This window comes from Oncorhynchus tshawytscha, linkage group LG16, assembly GCF_018296145.1.
Source record: "Oncorhynchus tshawytscha isolate Ot180627B linkage group LG16, Otsh_v2.0, whole genome shotgun sequence".
Lineage (NCBI taxonomy): Eukaryota > Metazoa > Chordata > Actinopteri > Salmoniformes > Salmonidae > Oncorhynchus > Oncorhynchus tshawytscha.
This window is the reverse complement of record NC_056444.1, coordinates 74,426,418-74,444,027: the sequence shown is the minus strand read 5'-3', so window position 1 is coordinate 74,444,027 and position 17,610 is coordinate 74,426,418. Positions and strand designations below refer to the sequence as shown.

Below are 17,610 nucleotides of genomic sequence, written 5' to 3'. Positions count from 1 at the left end.
GAAGGAAGACTGGAGGAGGGAAGGGGAATTGAGGAGGGAAGGGGAACTGGAGGAGAGAAGGGGAACTGGAGGAGGGAATGGGGACTGGAGGAGGGAAGGAAGACTGGAGGAGGGAAGGGGGACTAGAGGTGGAAAGGGGGACTGGAGGAGGGAAGGGGGACTGGAGGAGGGAAGGGGGACTGGAGGAGGGAAGGGGGACTGGAGGAGAGAAGGGGAACTGGAAGAGGGAATGGGGACTGGAGGAGGGAAGGGGACTGGAGGAGGGAAGGGGGACTGGAGGAGGGAAGGGGGACTGGAGGAGAGAAGGGGAACTGGAGGAGGGAATGGGGACTGGAGGAGGGAAGGAAGACTGGAGGAGGGAAGGGGGACTAGAGGTGGAAAGGGGGACTGGAGGAGGGAAGGGGGACTGGAGGAGAGAAGGGGGACTGGAGGAGGGAATGGGGACTGGAGGAGGGAAGGAAGACTGGAGGAGGGAAGGGGGACTAGAGGTGGAAAGGGGGACTGGAGGAGGGAAGGGGGACTGGAGGAGGGAAGGGGACTGGAGGAGGGAAGGGGGACTGGAGGAGGGAAGGGGGACTGGAGGAGGGAAGGGGGACTGGAGGAGAGAAGGGGAACTGGAGGAGGGAATGGGGACTGGAGGAGGGAAGGAAGACTGGAGGAGGGAAGGGGGACTAGAGGTGGAAAGGGGGACTGGAGGAGGGAAGGGGGACTGGAGGAGGGAAGGGGGACTGGAGGAGGGAAGGGGGACTGGAGGAGGGAAGGGGAACTGGAGGAGGGAAGGGGGACTGGAGGAGGGAAGGGGAACTGGAGGAGGGAAGGGGGACTGGAGGGAAGGGGGACTGGAGGAGGGAAGGGGGACCGCAGAGGGAAGGGGGACTGAGGAGGGAAGGAAGACTGGAGGAGGGAAGGGGAACTGGAGGAGGGAATGGGGACTGAGGAGGGAAGGAAGACTGGAGGAGGGAAGGTGGACTGAGGAGGGAAGGAAGACTGGAGGAGGGAAGGGGAATTGAGGAGGGAAGGGGGACTGGAGGAGAGAAGGGGAACTGGAGGAGGGAATGGGGACTGGAGGAGGGAAGGAAGACTGGAGGAGGGAAGGGGGACTAGAGGTGGAAAGGGGGACTGGAGGAGGGAAGGGGGACTGGAGGAGGGAAGGGGGACTGGAGGAGGGAAGGGGGACTGGAGGAGAGAAGGGGAACTGGAGGAGGGAATGGGGACTGGAGGAGGGAAGGGGGACTGGAGGAGGAAAGGGGGACTGGAGGAGGGAAGGGGGACTGGAGGAGAGAAGGGGAACTGGAGGAGGGAAGGGGGACTGGAGGAGGGAAGGAAGACTGGAGGAGGGAAGGGGGACTAGAGGTGGAAAGGGGGACTGGAGGAGGGAAGGGGGACTGGAGGAGGGAAGGGGGACTGGAGGAGGGAAGGGGGACTGGAGGAGGGAAGGGGGACTGGAGGAGGGAAGGGGGACTGGAGGAGAGAAGGGGAACTGGAGGAGGGAATGGGGACTGGAGGAGGGAAGGAAGACTGGAGGAGGGAAGGGGGACTAGAGGTGGAAAGGGGGACTGGAGGAGGGAAGGGGGACTGGAGGAGGGAAGGGAGACTGGAGGAGGGAAGGGGACTGGAGGAGGGAAGGGGAACTGGAGGAGGGAAGGGGGACTGGAGGAGGGAAGGGGAACTGGAGGAGGGAAGGGGGACTGCGGAGGGAAGGGGGACTGGAGGAGGGAAGGGGGACCGCAGAGGGAAGTGGGACTAGAGGTGGAAAGGGGGACCGAGGAGGCGGTGGGGTATAGTTTAGGTAGTTTAGGCTAGCCCTGTGGTTTCCATTGAAGGTGCTAGGGGGTGGTGTGGGCAGTTAAGATTAGAATTTTAGCCTCCCTGATTTTTATTTTATGATTGGTGCTGCTTTTTTACAGGCCTGGGCCTACAGCTGCTGGTGTGAATAGCTGCCCAAGGTGACTGAATCCTAATAAAGGCCTGGCCAGCTATGAGACTGCCTTTATAGGCCAGTTCATAAGCCTGGCCCACTATTAAACCCTGACAGGGCCTAGCTGAGGAATTTAGGGCCAGGAAACAAGAGAAAATGGGGTTTGTGTGTCAGGGGGTGGTGTGTTTTGGAGGCTGGGGCTGGAGAAATTTGGAGGTTGAAGTTTGAGGGGCGACCGGGGCGTGAAAGTTGAAAGAAGTGTTATTAGGGAGGGGTGTGTCTCGTACTGAGAGTTTGCAATGTTAACTAGCATGTTTGAGGGCCTGGTGTGTGTGGGTATGTAATGCGTATGCGCGCCGGTGTGCATGTTGTGTTTTGTGCTCCTGTGTGAGTGTGTGGCTTATGGCTTATGGAATCCATACAAGGCATAGCTCAGTGCACAATGACCTTATTTAGAACATCAGGAGCTTGTGACGTCAGTGGTACGACAATCAGCTTGTATGACTGGGTTTGAACAGGGTTGGCAGAAGTCTGCAGTCTGCAGCAGTGAGATGTCTTTCTACATTTTGGTCTCTCATCTCCTTACACCTTAGCTACCTTGTCAGGTGTGTGCTAGATTTGTCCTGAGGTTGTGTTAAGTGGATGCCGGTCTCAGTGAGTCAGTCAGTAGGCTGTTTTGGAATGACTGAGGAATCCCTAGCTGCTGCAACAGCCCTGCCCATTCAGCTACCAGTCCTTATCAGAGACTGAGATCTGTCAATCTAATCAATTACGCCTCCACTTATTGGCAGTTATCTGCCTGCTGTTAAACTGTTTGTTTTCTTTACCTCTGTCAATCTGAGCCCCTCCCAGCTCTAAAAGGCACACTAATCTCTGATCTGTGACCTGAGGGCCCTGCTCAGAGGGGGGCAGAGTCCTTGCCCATCTTCTGAAAACATTTGAAACCCTACCTCTTCAAAGTGTATCCAAAAAAATCCCACAGCACCCCCCTCGCACCCCATCCTAAATAAATATAAATGAAAAGCCTTTAGTGAACTAACAGTGACTCTTTCCTCTCCTACCTCCTACCTCCTACCTGCTCTGAGTTTGCTATCTACTTTATTGAGGAAAAGTGTACTTTCTATGCCAGTGATATGGTTGTCCCACCTTGCTGTCTTAAGATGAATGCAGAACTGTAAGTCGCTCTGGATAAGAGCATCTGCACCCCCTGACACACAAACCCTAAATGTAAAATGTCAGTCTTCTCCCCACCAATAGTCAGCGAAAACTTCTCGCCTGTCTTTAATTGGTGTGTTCTAACCTTAGCATGAGTGAATGAAACTGCACCATAAAGGCTCGCTAATAACTCTATTCGACTGCAAGCTAAAACGTGATAAAATCAATCAACAAATAAACCTCTTTACTCTTCTCTCTGTAGCGGTGGAAACCCAGAGCACCAGCTCTGAGGAGATGGTCCCCAGCTCTCCCTCTCCACCTCCCCCACCACGCATTTACAAACCCTGCTTCGTGTGCCAGGACAAGTCCTCTGGATACCATTACGGAGTCAGCTCATGTGAGGGCTGCAAGGTGAGGAAGCCCCTGCTTCATCTTCATCTTCCTCATCATCACTACAAATACACAGACAAAACTCAAACTTAACACTGACAAGACACACACAAAAAAAAACTAAGTGTGAGACATAAAAGTAAAAGTATAGAAGATCATGATTTTGAGACATTACCATAATAATGTAACATAAAGAATCCTGGATGAGGAAATCATAACAGTACAAAACATACTAAATGTTTCTGTTGTGAATTTGAAAAATGGACAGGCATGAAAGGTTGAAATAAAGCAGCCGGATACGTGACCGTTACAATGTCGTTCATTCTATTCCATTCAACCATATTTCATAATAATTCTCTCTGTTAATTTCTCAGTGTGTGACCGTTACAATGTCACTCCCTATATAGTATTTAATCTGTTCTTTTTTCCCTCTTTTTTTTTTCTCTCTCTTTCTCTCTCTCTCTCTCTCTCTCTCTCTCTCTCTCTTCCTATCGCTCTCTCTCCATCTCTCCTCTCTCTCTCTTTCTCTCTCTCTCTCTCTCTCGCTCGCACACTCTCATTCTCTCTCTCTCTCGCTTGCTCTCTCTATCTCTATTTCTCCAATCTATCTATATCTATATATATATATATATTTGATGTCTGTTGATGTCTCCAGGGCTTCTTCCGACGCAGTATCCAGAAGAACATGGTGTACACCTGCCACCGAGACAAGAACTGCCAGATCAACAAGGTCACCAGGAACCGCTGCCAGTACTGCCGACTGCAGAAGTGCTTTGAGGTCGGCATGTCCAAGGAAGGTGAGAGACGTAAGAGGGGCTGAGGGATGTGGGATGGGATGAGGGATGTGGGATGGGATGTGGGATGGGATGAGGAATGGGATGAGGGATGTGGGATGTGGGATGGGATGAGGGATGTGGGATGGGATGAGGGATGGGATGAGGGATGTGTGATGGGATGAGGGATGTGGGATGGGATGAGAGACGTAAGAGGGGCTGAGGGATGTGGGATGGGATGAGGGATGTGGGGTGGGATGTGGGATGGGATGAGGGATGTGGGATGGGATGAGAGACATAAGAGGGGCTGAGGGATGTGGGATGGGATGAGGATGTGGGATGGGATGAGGGATGAGGGATGTGGGATGGGATGAGAGACGTAAGAGGGACGGGCTGAGGGATGTGGGATGGGATGAGGGATGGGATGGGATGAGGGATGTGGGATGGGATGAGGGAGACGAGGATAAGAGGGGCTGAGGGATGTGGGATGGGATGTGGGATGGGATGAGGGATGGGATGAGGGATGTGGGATGGGATGAGAGACGTAAGAGGGGCTGAGGGATGTGGGATGGGATGAGGGATGTGGGGTGGGATGAGGGATGGGATGAGAGACATAAGAGGGGCTGAGGGATGTGGGATGGGATGAGGGCTGAGGGATGTGGGATGGGATGAGAGACGTAAGACGGGCTGAGGGATGTGGGATGGGTTGAGGGATGTGGGATGGGATGAGAAACGTAAGAGGGGCTGAGGGATGTGGGATGGGATGTGGGATGGGATGAGGGATGTGGGATGGGATGAGAGACGTAAGAGGGGCTAAGGGATGTGGGATGGAATGAGGGGGATGTGGGATGGGATGAGGGATGTGGGATGGGATGAGAGACGTAAGAGGGGCTGAGGGATGTGGGATGAGATGAGGGATGTGGGATGGGATGATGTAAGAGACGAAGAGGGATGTGGGATGAGATGAGGGATTTGGGATGGAATGAGAGACGTAATAGGGGATGAGGGATGTGGGATGGGATGAGAGACGTAAGAGGGGCTGCGGGATGTGGGATGGGATGAGGGATGTGGGATGGGATGAATTGTAGTGTATATGGAGTTCAGTTCTGATTGCTGGTTTTGATTGTTTGTTTGTAAGATGTGATCTGTAGGCTAAGAGAGCTTCATAAACTGTTTATTCAATTGTGGGGTTGGAATAGTGTGAGACATATTTGATGGGAATAAAAAAAAGTGTTGAGTCCTCATTCAAAGGCAAGGGCAGTGTGAATACAAAGAGAACTGAGTTCTTCAGCTTTTTCACCCCAGAGTTCACTTTTAAGAGGACTGAGATAGGTTATCGTAAAGAGGACTATATGTGAAAACACTCTCAGACTTACCATTGCATAAACCTCACAGCACTGTTTTAATTGGTTAATGATGCATAGGCTTACGTGTTTAGGTCATGTTAAAAAAATAAATCTGAGCGGTAAGATCTCGGCTAGCATTTTGACTCAGAAAGTGATCTGGACTCAGAAAAGGTTGGTGACCACTGACCTAAGAGGAAGTATGAGGAGAAACAGCAGGGTCGTGATTTGGAAAGACTGGGCACAGTACCAACCTTATGACTAACCATGTTACCAAAATGAGTCTGCTTAAGTCCCAAATGGCACCCTATTCCCTATATAGTGCACTACTTTTCACCATAGCCCTATGGGCATAGGGTGCCATTTGTGATACAGCCTCTGTCTTCCTGTTTCATCAGTCATCTCACTCTCAACACACCCTCACATTGCCAACACCTTCCATGTTTAATTCACACTGTCATCTCAGTGGTGAATGAGTTGGCACCAACTGATACTTCTGTTGTGACAAAGACAGAAGCTGTAGCACTTTCAGCCACACAGGGCTCTACTTTCAGGGATTGTAAGTGATGTGAGTGTAACAGTGTGTGTGAGTGAGTGGCAGGCAGTTTGCCCATGGGACATGTATATAGGTGTAATGTTTGTGTGGGATGTGTGTCAGGACTGAGATCACATTGTCCCTCTGCTATTTCTGGATATCCTGAGAGGAAGGAAAGAATGGGAGGAGGGAGGGAGGGGAGGAGGGAGGGAGGGAGGGGGAGGGAGGGAGGGAGGGAGGGAGGGAGGGAGGGAGGGAGGGAGGGAGGGAGGGAGGGAGGGAGGGAGGGAGGGAGGGAGGGAGGGAGGGAGGGAGGGAGGGTTAACTCAAGTTTCAAGTGTCAAAGTTTTTTCGCCCCGTGCACAGGATACAACAGGTGTAAAACAGAACAGTGAAATTCTTACCTTGAGACCTCTTTCCCAACAATTCAGTGATAGATAGTAATGATATAGATAATAATAATATAGATAGTAATGATAATATAGATAATAATAATATAGATAATAATATAGATTTTAGTACTATAGATAATGATATAGATAATATAAAGAATAATAATATAGATACAAATAATATAGATAATATAGATAATAATAATATAGATAATATAGATGATAATAATAATAATATAGATAATAGTAATATAGATAATGAACATCTTGGCCATGTTCTGTTATAATCTCCACCCGGCACAGTCAGAAGAGGACTGGCCACGCCACATAGCCTGGTTCCTCTCTAGGTTTCTTCCTAGGTTTTGGCCTTTCTAGGGAGTTTTTCCTAGCCACCGTGCTTCTACACCTGCATTGCTTGCTGTTTGGGGTTTTAGGCTGGGTTTCTGTACAGCACTTTGAGATATCAGCTGATGTACGAAGGGCTATATAAATACATTTGATTTGATTTGGTAATATAGATCAAAATAATATAGATCATAATAATAATATAGATACAAATGATAATATAGATAATAATATAGATAATAATAATAATGTAGTTAATGATAATATAGATCATGATAATGGAGATTATATAGATAATAATAATATAGATAATAATAATATATATAAAATAGATAATGAAAATATAGATAATAATAATGATAATATAGATAATAATAATATAGATAATAATAGAAAATACAATCGAAAATTTAAATAAAAACCACACAAGAACTACGATGTGAGTAAAAGAAAGAGAATGCAAGTATATACAGGTATATACAGGTCAGTGTCAGTATCTTACTCAATGTGCAGGTGTACTGGAGTGGTTATATATACAGGTCAGTGTCAGTATCTTACTCAATGTGCAGGGGTACTGGAGTGGTTATATATACAGGTCAGTGTCAGTATCTTACTCAATGTGCATGGGTACTGGAGTGGTTATATATACAGGTCAGTACCTTACTCAATGTGCAGGGGTACTGGAGTGTTTGTACCTTACTATATACAGTGTTTGTCAGTACCAGTACCTTATTCAATGTGCAGGGGTACTGGAGTGGTTGTATATACAGGTCAGTACCAGTACCTTATTCAATGTGCAGGGGTACTGGAGTGGTTGTATATACAGGTCAGTACCAGTACCTTATTCAATGTGCAGGGGTACTGGAGTGGTTGTATATACAGGTCAGTGTCAGTACCTTATTCAATGTGCAGGGGTACTGGAGTGGTTATATATACAGTTCAGTACCAGTACCGTATTCAATGTGCAGGGATACTGGAGTGGATATATATACAGGTCAGTACCAGTACCTTATTCAATGTGCAGGGATACTGGAGTGGTTGTATATACAGGTCAGTACCAGTACCTTATTCAATGTGCAGGGATACTGGAGTGGTTATAGATACAGGTCAGTACCAGTAACGTATTCAATGTGCAGGGGTACTGGAGTGGTTATATATACAGGTCAGTACCAGTACCGTATTCAATGTGCAGGGATACTGGAGTGGATATATATACAGGTCAGTACCAGTACCTTATTCAATGTGCAGGGATACTGGAGTGGTTGTATATACAGGTCAGTACCAGTACCTTATTCAATGTGCAGGGATACTGGAGTGGTTATATATACAGGTCAGTGTCAGTACCTTACTCAATGTGCAGGGGTACTGGAGTGGTTATATATACAGGTCAGTACCTTACTCAATGTGCAGGGGTACTGGAGTGGTTATATATACAAGTCAGTAACTTAGTCAATGTGCAGGGGTACTGGAGTGGTTATATATACAGGTCAGTACCTTACTCAATGTGCAGGGGTACTGGAGGGGTTATATATACAAGTACCTGTGCAGTCAATGTACCTTATTCAATGTGAAGGGTACTGGAGGGTTATATATACAGGTCAGTACCTTATTCAATGTGCAGGGGGTACTGGAGTGGTTATATATACAGGTCAGTGTAATACCTTACTCAATGTGCAGGGGTACTGTCAGTATCTTATATCAATGTGCAGGGGTACAGTGGTCAGTCAGTATCTTACTCAATGTGCAGGGGTACTGGAGTGGTTATATATACAGGTCAGTACCTTACTCAATGTGCATGTGCAGGGGTACTGGAGTGGTTATATATACAGGTCAGTGTCAGTATCTTACTCAATGTGCAGGGGTACTGGAGTGGTTATATATACAGGTCAGTACCTTATTCAATGTGAAGGGGTACTGGAGTGGTTATATATACAGGTCAGTACCTTACTCAATGTGCAGGGGTACTGGAGTGGTTATATATACAGGTCAGTATCTTACTCAATGTGCAGGGGTACTGGAGTGGTTATATATACAGGTCAGTATCTTACTCAATGTGCAGGGGTACTGGAGTGGTTATATATACAGGTCAGTACCTTAGTCAATGTGCAGGGGTACTGGAGTGGTTATATATACAGGTCAGAACCTTACTCAATGTGCAGGGGTGCTGGAGTGGTTATATATACAGGTCAGTGTAAGTACCTTAGTCAGTGTGCAGGGGTACTGGAGTGGTTATATATACAGGTCAGTACCTTATTCAATGTGCAGGGGTACTGGAGTGGTTATATATACAGGTCAGTGTAAGTACCTTACTCAATGTGCAGGGATACTGGAGTGGTTATATATACAGGTCAGTACCTTATTCAATGTGCAGGGGTACTGGAGTGGTTATATATACAGGTCAGTACCTTATTCAATGTGCAGGGGTACTGGAGTGGTTATATATACAGGTCAGTGTAAGTACCTTAGTCAATGTGCAGGGGTACTGGAGTAGTTATATATACAGGTCAGTATCTTACTCAATGTGCAGGGGTACTGGAGTGGTTATATATACAGGTCAGTATCTTACTCAATGTGCAGGGGTAATGGAGTGGTTATAAATACAGGTCAGTACCTTACTCAATGTGCAGGGGTACTGGAGTGTTTGTATATACAGGTCAGTGTAAGTACCTTACTCAATGTGCATGGATACTGGAGTGGTTATATATACAGGTCAGTACCTTATTCAATGTGCAGGGGTACTGGAGTTGTTATATATACAGGTCAGTACCTTACTCAATGTGCAGGGGTACTGGAGTGGTTATATATACAGGTCAGTACCTTACTCAATGTGCAGGGGTACTGGAGTGGTTATATATAGGTCAGGTCAGTACCTTACTCAATGTGCAGGGGTACTGGAGTGGTTATATATAGAGGTCAGTACCTTACTCAATGTGCAGGGGTACTGGAGTGTTTGTATATACAGGTCAGTGTAAGTACCTTACTCAATGTGCAGGGATACTGGAGTGGTTATATATACAGGTCAGTACCTTATTCAATGTGCAGGGGTACTGGAGTGGTTTATATAGGTACAGGTCAGTTCCTTATTCAATGTGCAGGGGTACTGGAGTGGTTATATATACAGGTCAGTACCTTACTCAATGTGCAGGGGTACTGGAGTGGTTATATATACAGGTCAGTGTCAGTATCTTACTCAATGTGCAGGGGTACTGGAGTGGTTATATATACAGGTCAGTACCTTATTCAATGTGCAGGGGTACTGGAGTGGTTGTATATACAGGTCAGTACCAGTACCTTACTCAATGTGCAGGGGTTCTGGAGTGGTTATATATACAGGTCAGTATCTTACTCAATGTGCAGGGGTACTGGAGTGGTTATATATACAGGTCAGTATCTTACTCAATGTGCAGGGGTACTGGAGTGGTTATATATACAGGTCAGTACCTTAGTCAATGTGCAGGGTACTGGAGTGGTTATATATACACAGGTCAGTACCTTACTCAATGTGCAGGGGTACTGGAGTGGTTATATATACAGGTCAGTACCTTATTCAATGTGCAGGGGTACTGGAGTGTTTGTATATACAGGTCAGTGTAAGTACCTTACTCAATGTGCAGGGATACTGGAGTGGTTATATATACAGGTCAGTACCTTATTCAATGTGCAGGGGTACTGGAGTGGTTATATATACAGGTCAGTGTAAGTCCCTTACTCAATGTGCAGGGGTACTGGAGTGGTTATATATACAGGTCAGTACCTTATTCAATGTGCAGGGGTACTGGAGTGTTTGTATATACAGGTCAGTGTAAGTACCTTACTCAATGTGCAGGGATACTGGAGTGGTTATATATACAGGTCAGTACCTTATTCAATGTGCAGGGGTACTGGAGTGGTTATATATACAGGTCAGTACCTTATTCAATGTGCAGGGGTACTGGAGTGGTTATATATACAGGTCAGTCAGTCCTTATTCAATGTGCAGGGGTACTGGAGTGGTTATATATACAGGTCAGTACCTTACTCAATGTGCAGGGGTACTGGAGTGGTTTGTATATACAGGTCAGTACCAGTACCTTATTCAATGTGCAGGGGTACTGGAGTGATTATATATAGGTCAGGTCAGTGCAGGGGTACTGGAGTGGTTATATATACAGGTCAGTATCTTACCAGTACCTTATTCAATGTGCAGGGGTACTGGAGTGGTTGTATATACAGGTCAGTACCAGTACCTTATTCAATGTGCAGGGGTACTGGAGTGGTTGTATATACAGGTCAGTGTCAGTACCTTATTCAATGTGCAGGGGTACTGGAGTGGTTATATATACAGGTCAGTACCAGTACCTTATTCAATGTGCAGGGATACTGGAGTGGATATATATACAGGTCAGTACCAGTACCTTATTCAATGTGCAGGGATACTGGAGTGGTTGTATATACAGGTCAGTACCAGTACCTTATTCAATGTGCAGGGATACTGGAGTGGTTATAGATACAGGTCAGTACCAGTACCTTATTCATTGTGCAGGGGTACTGGAGTGGTTATATATACAGGTCAGTACCTTATTCAATGTGCAGGGGTACTGGAGTGGTTATATATACAGGGTATCTTACTCAATGTGCAGGGGTACTGGAGTGGTTATATATACAGGTCAGGTCAGTACCTTACTCAATGTGCAGGGGTACTGGAGTGGTTATATATACAGGTCATATACCTTACTCAATGTGCAGGGGGTCAGGTCAGTACCTTACTCAATGTGCAGGGGTACTGGAGTGGTTATATATACAGGTCAGTAACTTAGTCAATGTGCAGGGGTACTGGAGTGGTTATATATACAGGTCAGTACCTTACTCAATGTGCAGGGGTACTGGAGTGGTTATATATACAGGTCAGTACCTTATTCAATGTGCAGGGGTACTGGAGTGGTTATATATACAGGTCAGTGTAAGTACCTTAGTCAATGTGCAGGGGTACTGGAGTGGTTATATATACAGGTCAGTACCTTATTCAATGTGCAGGGGTACTGGAGTGGTTATATATACAGGTCAGTACCTTATTCAATGTGCAGGGGTACTGGAGTGGTTATATATACAGGTCAGTACCTTGTTCAATGTGCAGGGGTACTGGAGTGGTTATATATACAGGTCAGTGTCAGTACCTTATTCAATGTGCAGGGGTACTGGAGTGGTTGTATATACAGGTCAGTACCAGTACCTTACTCAATGTGCAGGGGTTCTGGAGTGGTTATATATACAGGTCAGTACCTTACTCAATGTGCAGGGGTACTGGAGTGGTTTTATATACAGGTCAGTACCTTACTCAATGTGCAGGGGTACTGGAGTGGTTATATATACAGGTCAGTACCTTACTCAATGTGCAGGGGTACTGGAGTGTTTGTATATACAGGTCAGTGTAAGTACCTTACTCAATGTGCAGGGATACTGGAGTGGTTATATATACAGGTCAGTACCTTATTCAATGTGCAGGGGTACTGGAGTGGTTATATATACAGGTCAGTACCTTATTCAATGTGCAGGGGTACTGGAGTGGTTATATATACAGGTCAGTACCTTACTCAATGTGCAGGGGTACTGGAGTGGTTATATATACTGGTCAGTACCTTACTCAATGTGCAGGGGTACTGGAGTGGTTATATATACAGGTCAGTACCTTACTCAATGTGCAGGGGTACTGGAGTGTTTGTATATACAGGTCAGTGTAAGTACCTTACTCAATGTGCAGGGATACTGGAGTGGTTATATATACAGGTCAGTTCCTTATTGAATGTGCAGGGGTACTGGAGTGGTTATATATACAGGTCAGTACCTTATTCAATGTGCAGGGGTACTGGAGTGGTTGTATATACAGGTCAGTGTCAGTACCTTATTCAATGTGCATGCAGGGGTACTGGAGTGGTTGTATATACAGGTCAGTGTCAGTACCTTACTCAATGTGCAGGGGTACTGGAGTGGTTGTATATACAGGTCAGTGTCAGTACCTTATTCAATGTGCAGGGGTACTGGAGTGGTTGTATATACAGGTCAGTGTACCAGTACCTTACTCAATGTGCAGGGGTACTGGAGTGGTTGTATATACAGGTCAGTGTCAGTACCTTATTCAATGTGCAGGGGTACTGGAGTGGTTGTATATACAGGTCAGTACCAGTACCTTACTCAATGTGCAGGGGTACTGGAGTGGTTGTATATACAGGTCAGTACCAGTACCTTACTCAATGTGCAGGGGTACTGGAGTGGTTGTATATACAGGTCAGTGTCAGTACCTTACTCAATGTGCAGGGGTACTGGAGTGGTTGTATATACAGGTCAGTGTCAGTACCTTATTCAATGTGCAGGGGTACTGGAGTGGTTGTATATACAGGTCAGTGTCAGTACCTTATTCAATGTGCAGGGGTACTGGAGTGGTTATATATACAGGTCAGAATTGCAGAGCATCAGGGGCTAGGCCTACATATCATGACTGATCCATGTTGTCACTGAGATTCTCATTCCTCCTCCTCTTCCTCTTCTTCTTCACCTCCTCCCCCCACACACACCTCCCCACCCCTCAGCGGTGCGTAATGACAGGAACAAGAAGAAGAAAGACGTGAAGGAGGAGTTGGTGTTGCCAGAGAGTTATGAGTTGAGTGGAGAACTGGAGGAGCTGGTCAACAAAGTCAGCAAAGCCCACCAAGACACCTTCCCCTCACTGCTGCAGCTGGGCAAATACCACACCGTGAGAGTCTCACACACCTTTCTGTTCGAACATACGGACACAAATCTGCTATGAACATGTATACTTTCCCAACTCAAAAGGCCAGTTTAGGGTAAATCTTATTTCTCCAATGGTCAGTGTGTGAGAACAGGGGTAAGGTGATCAGTTGGTGTAAAGTAAGACTGTGAGAGCATTCTACCTGGTTGGCTGATGTTCAGTCAGTGATATTATTATTCTAGCTGATTGATGTCTAGTCAGACAGCCAGGTCCTCCGTGATACAAGTCAGTATACAACGTCCATCCATGTCTGAGGACGATGGGAAATTACATGGAAACCGTCCACTAGGGGCAACAGTGAGCGCTGTTACCTTCAAGTAGGTTTTGGTTTTGCTAAGGTGTTGTGGACGTGGATGGTGGATGGGCGTAAGCATCTACCTCTTGTGCATGTTTGAATCCTGCGATAAAAAGTTGTTTTTTAGATTTGAGTTTTAAGCCTATCCCTTACCTTACCCCTTCGGAGTTTATACCTAACTTGAAGATTTCAGAGTTTGAAATGTTACGTTTGACAAACATGTACGGACGTCTAATTCTGTTGTGAGACTGTGAGAGCTGGCTGAGTAAGAACCCTGTCTTTTAACCCTGTCTGTGTCTCCACCATGCTCATAATATATCTCTCTGTCTCTCCTCCGTCCTCCAGAACTCCAGTGCAGAGCAGCGCGTGCAGCTGGACCTGGGGCTGTGGGATAAGTTCAGTGAGCTTTCCACCAAGTGCATCATCAAGATCGTGGAGTTTGCCAAGCGCCTCCCCGGCTTCACCACCCTCACCATCGCTGACCAGATCACCCTCCTCAAATCAGCCTGCCTGGATATCCTGGTACTTACCTGGTTCTTCCCATCCCCTCAACCCCCTCTGTGTTATCAAATAAAGTCTCACCAGTCATAGTTGAGATCTGTCGAAAGGTTCCCATTATATAATAACTGGTACTCAGAAAGCCATGTGTAAATGTAATGATAAGAGGACAGTGCCTCTCAGTGGATAGAGGTATCATTGCAAGTATAACTTTGCATGGAGGGATAGTTGAATAGCTGAAGATGTTTTATGGACAATAGATGTAGAACAAATCAAATCAAATTGGCCACATACACATGGTTAGCAGATGTTAATGCGAGTGTAGCGAGTGTAGCGAAATGCTTGTAAACATAGCCTACTATATGGATCAAACTTCCTGTGGTATGCACTTCCTGTGGTATGCAGATAATCGATTTTATTTATGGTATACTTCCCCCTCTCTTTCTCTGTCTTCAACCGCCCACCCCCACCCCCCTCTCTCTCTCTCTCTCTCTCTCTCTCTCTCTCTCTCTCTCTCTCTTTCTAATTCTATCTCTCAATTCAATTTAAGGGCTTTATTGGCATGGGAAACATATGTTAACATTGCCAAAGCAAGTGAAATAGATAATAAACAAAGGTGAAATAATCAATAAAAAATTCACAGTAAACATTACACTCACCAAAGTTCTAAAATAATGAAGACATTTCATATGTGTCTCTCTCTCTCACTCCTAGATGTTGAGGATCTGCACCCGCTACACTCCAGAGCAGGACACCATGACCTTCTCAGACGGGCTGACCCTGAACCGGACCCAGATGCACAACGCAGGCTTCGGCCCGCTCACAGACCTGGTGTTTGCCTTTGCTGGCCAGCTGCTGCCTCTGGAGATGGACGACACAGAGACGGGCCTCCTCAGCGCCATCTCTCTCATCTCTGGAGGTACTGCACCCCGAGGGGATTAACATGATTTTACTGCCAGTCAATACAATGTTAAGAGGATATACAGAGCTAAATGTCTGTGAGATGTTAGCCTGGGATAACTTCCTCACTCAGTTACAATAACAGTAGAAATTTGGAGGTAAATATGGTTTAGATACACTATACTTTACACTTAGTCAATTACATCAATCAGCAATTACATCAATCCTACTGTGATGGATGGGTCCTGTTTATCATGTATTGTGTATATAACTCTGTCCTCTCCCCCGTCCATCTCTCAGACCGTATGGACCTGGAAGAGCCCCAGAAGGTGGACAAGTTGCAGGAGCCCCTCCTGGAGGCCCTGAAGATCTACGCACGTCGCAGACGCCCCAACAAACCCCACATGTTCCCCCGCATGCTGATGAAGATCACTGACCTCAGAGGCATCAGCACTAAGGGTCAGTATTAGTACAGTGGATTAGAGTCGAGAATCCTCCGTTAGAGCACCTGTAACACTGTCTTGACACACATTGAAGACATGCTAAGACTTGGACCAAACTGTCTTGACACACATTGAAGATTTGCTAAGATTTGAACCAAACTGTCTTGACACACATTGAAGATATGCTAAGATTTGAACCAAACTGTCTTGACACACATTGAAGATTTGCTAAGATTTAAACCAAACTGTCTTGACACACATTGGAGATATGCTAAGATTTGAACCAAACTGTCTTGACACACATTGAAGATATGCTAAGATTTGAACCAAACTGTCTTGACACACATTGAAGATATGCTAAGATTTGAATCAAACTGTCTTGACACACATTGAAGATTTGCTAAGATTTGAACCAAACTGTCTTGACACACATTGAAGATTTGCTAAGATTTAAACCAAACTGTCTTAAACATCAAGGGTGGTTTGTAGACTTTTTTCTCTCTCCGTATTTTATTATTTTTCTGACAAGACAGTTAGAATAAGATTGGGATACAGGAATTGGAGAGAGTACAGAACGGAAGGGCACAGACAGGAGAGGCAGAGCCAAAAGGAATCACTTTCCAGATATGATGCCAACGTTTCTCTTTTCTCTTTGTCCTGTCTGTACAGGGGCAGAGAGAGCCATCACTCTGAAGATGGAGATCCCAGGCCCCATGCCTCCTCTGATCAGGGAGATGTTAGAGAACCCAGAAGCATTCGAGGACCAAACAGAGAGCAGTGGAGAGAGCTCCCCACCGCCTGCCCCTCCACCCATTCCACCAGCCTCCTCCAAGCCCCCCACCACCATGAAGACTGAGGCTGAGGACGAGGAGGACAGCTGGGGGACAGAGCCTTCCCCAGAGGAGGAAGATGAGGATGACTATGATGATGGGGAGGAGGAGGATCGGGACAGGGGCTCGGACAGCGAGGGGGAATCCTGGGCTCTGGAGGGTAGCAGCGAAGGGGCTAGGAAGAACCATGCCGGGAGGGCGCAGTGAGGAGGAGAGATATCACAGATATGCAGACTCTACACTCAAACACACACACTAACTGACGTAATCAAACACACACACACAGAACAGGACAGAGCAGGACAGGGCAGGACAGAGCAGAGCAGGACAGGACAGGACAGAGCAGGACAGAACAGCGTACGACAGGGCAGGACAGAACAGCATAGGACAGAACAGGGCAGGACAGGACAGGACAGGACAGAGCAGAGCAGGACAGGACAGAGCAGGACAGAACAGCGTACGACAGGACAGGACAGAACAGGACAGGGCAGGACAGAGCAGAGCAGGACAGGACAGGACAGAACAGCGTAGGACAGGGCAGGAAGGAAAGGACAGCGTAGGACAGGGCAGGAAGGAAAGGACAGGGAAGGACAGGACAGAACAGTATAGGACAGGGCGGGAAAGGACAGGGAGGGCAGGACAAAACAGCATAGGACAGGGCGGGAAAGGAAAGTACAGGGAAGGACAGGACAGAACAGCATAGGACAGGGCAGGAAAGGAAAGGACAGGGAAGGACAGGACAGCAGAGCCATATGGTTGCCTGTATAGACACTATAACTCAGGTTTCCTGACTCGCAGGTTCTTGACAAGTGCCATGCAGTGAGACTATAATAAAACAAGAGACGGAGAAGCCACATGATGCAACCGTCTGGACTTGTGACTTGTGATATAGAGAAGAGAGAAGATGACAAGAATACTATCTTTGACGAAGCAAATGTCACATTTTTTACTATCTTCTTGTTTGTATCTATATAGAGGAATGTCCAAACCAGACAGCATGAACTGAACAGTAAATATGGATGCCAAGCAA

At 46.6% G+C, this 17,610-nt stretch overlaps 1 protein-coding gene across 2 annotated transcripts in view; it reads left to right on the top strand.

The window, feature by feature from the left end:
* Positions 1-16,861, top strand: part of LOC112235473 (retinoic acid receptor gamma-A) — a 113,279-nt gene extending 96,418 nt beyond the window's left edge. For both annotated transcript variants that reach the window (XM_042299624.1, XM_042299625.1), the window contains 7 exons: positions 3,336-3,484; positions 4,119-4,260; positions 13,415-13,578; positions 14,255-14,431; positions 15,122-15,326; positions 15,608-15,766; positions 16,420-16,861. In XM_042299624.1, the coding sequence (XP_042155558.1) occupies positions 3,336-3,484; positions 4,119-4,260; positions 13,415-13,578; positions 14,255-14,431; positions 15,122-15,326; positions 15,608-15,766; positions 16,420-16,787 (1,364 nt within the window). In that variant the 3' untranslated portion in view covers positions 16,788-16,861. The remainder of the gene's footprint in view (positions 1-3,335; positions 3,485-4,118; positions 4,261-13,414; positions 13,579-14,254; positions 14,432-15,121; positions 15,327-15,607; positions 15,767-16,419) is intronic.
* The last annotated feature ends 749 nt before the right edge of the window (positions 16,862-17,610 follow it).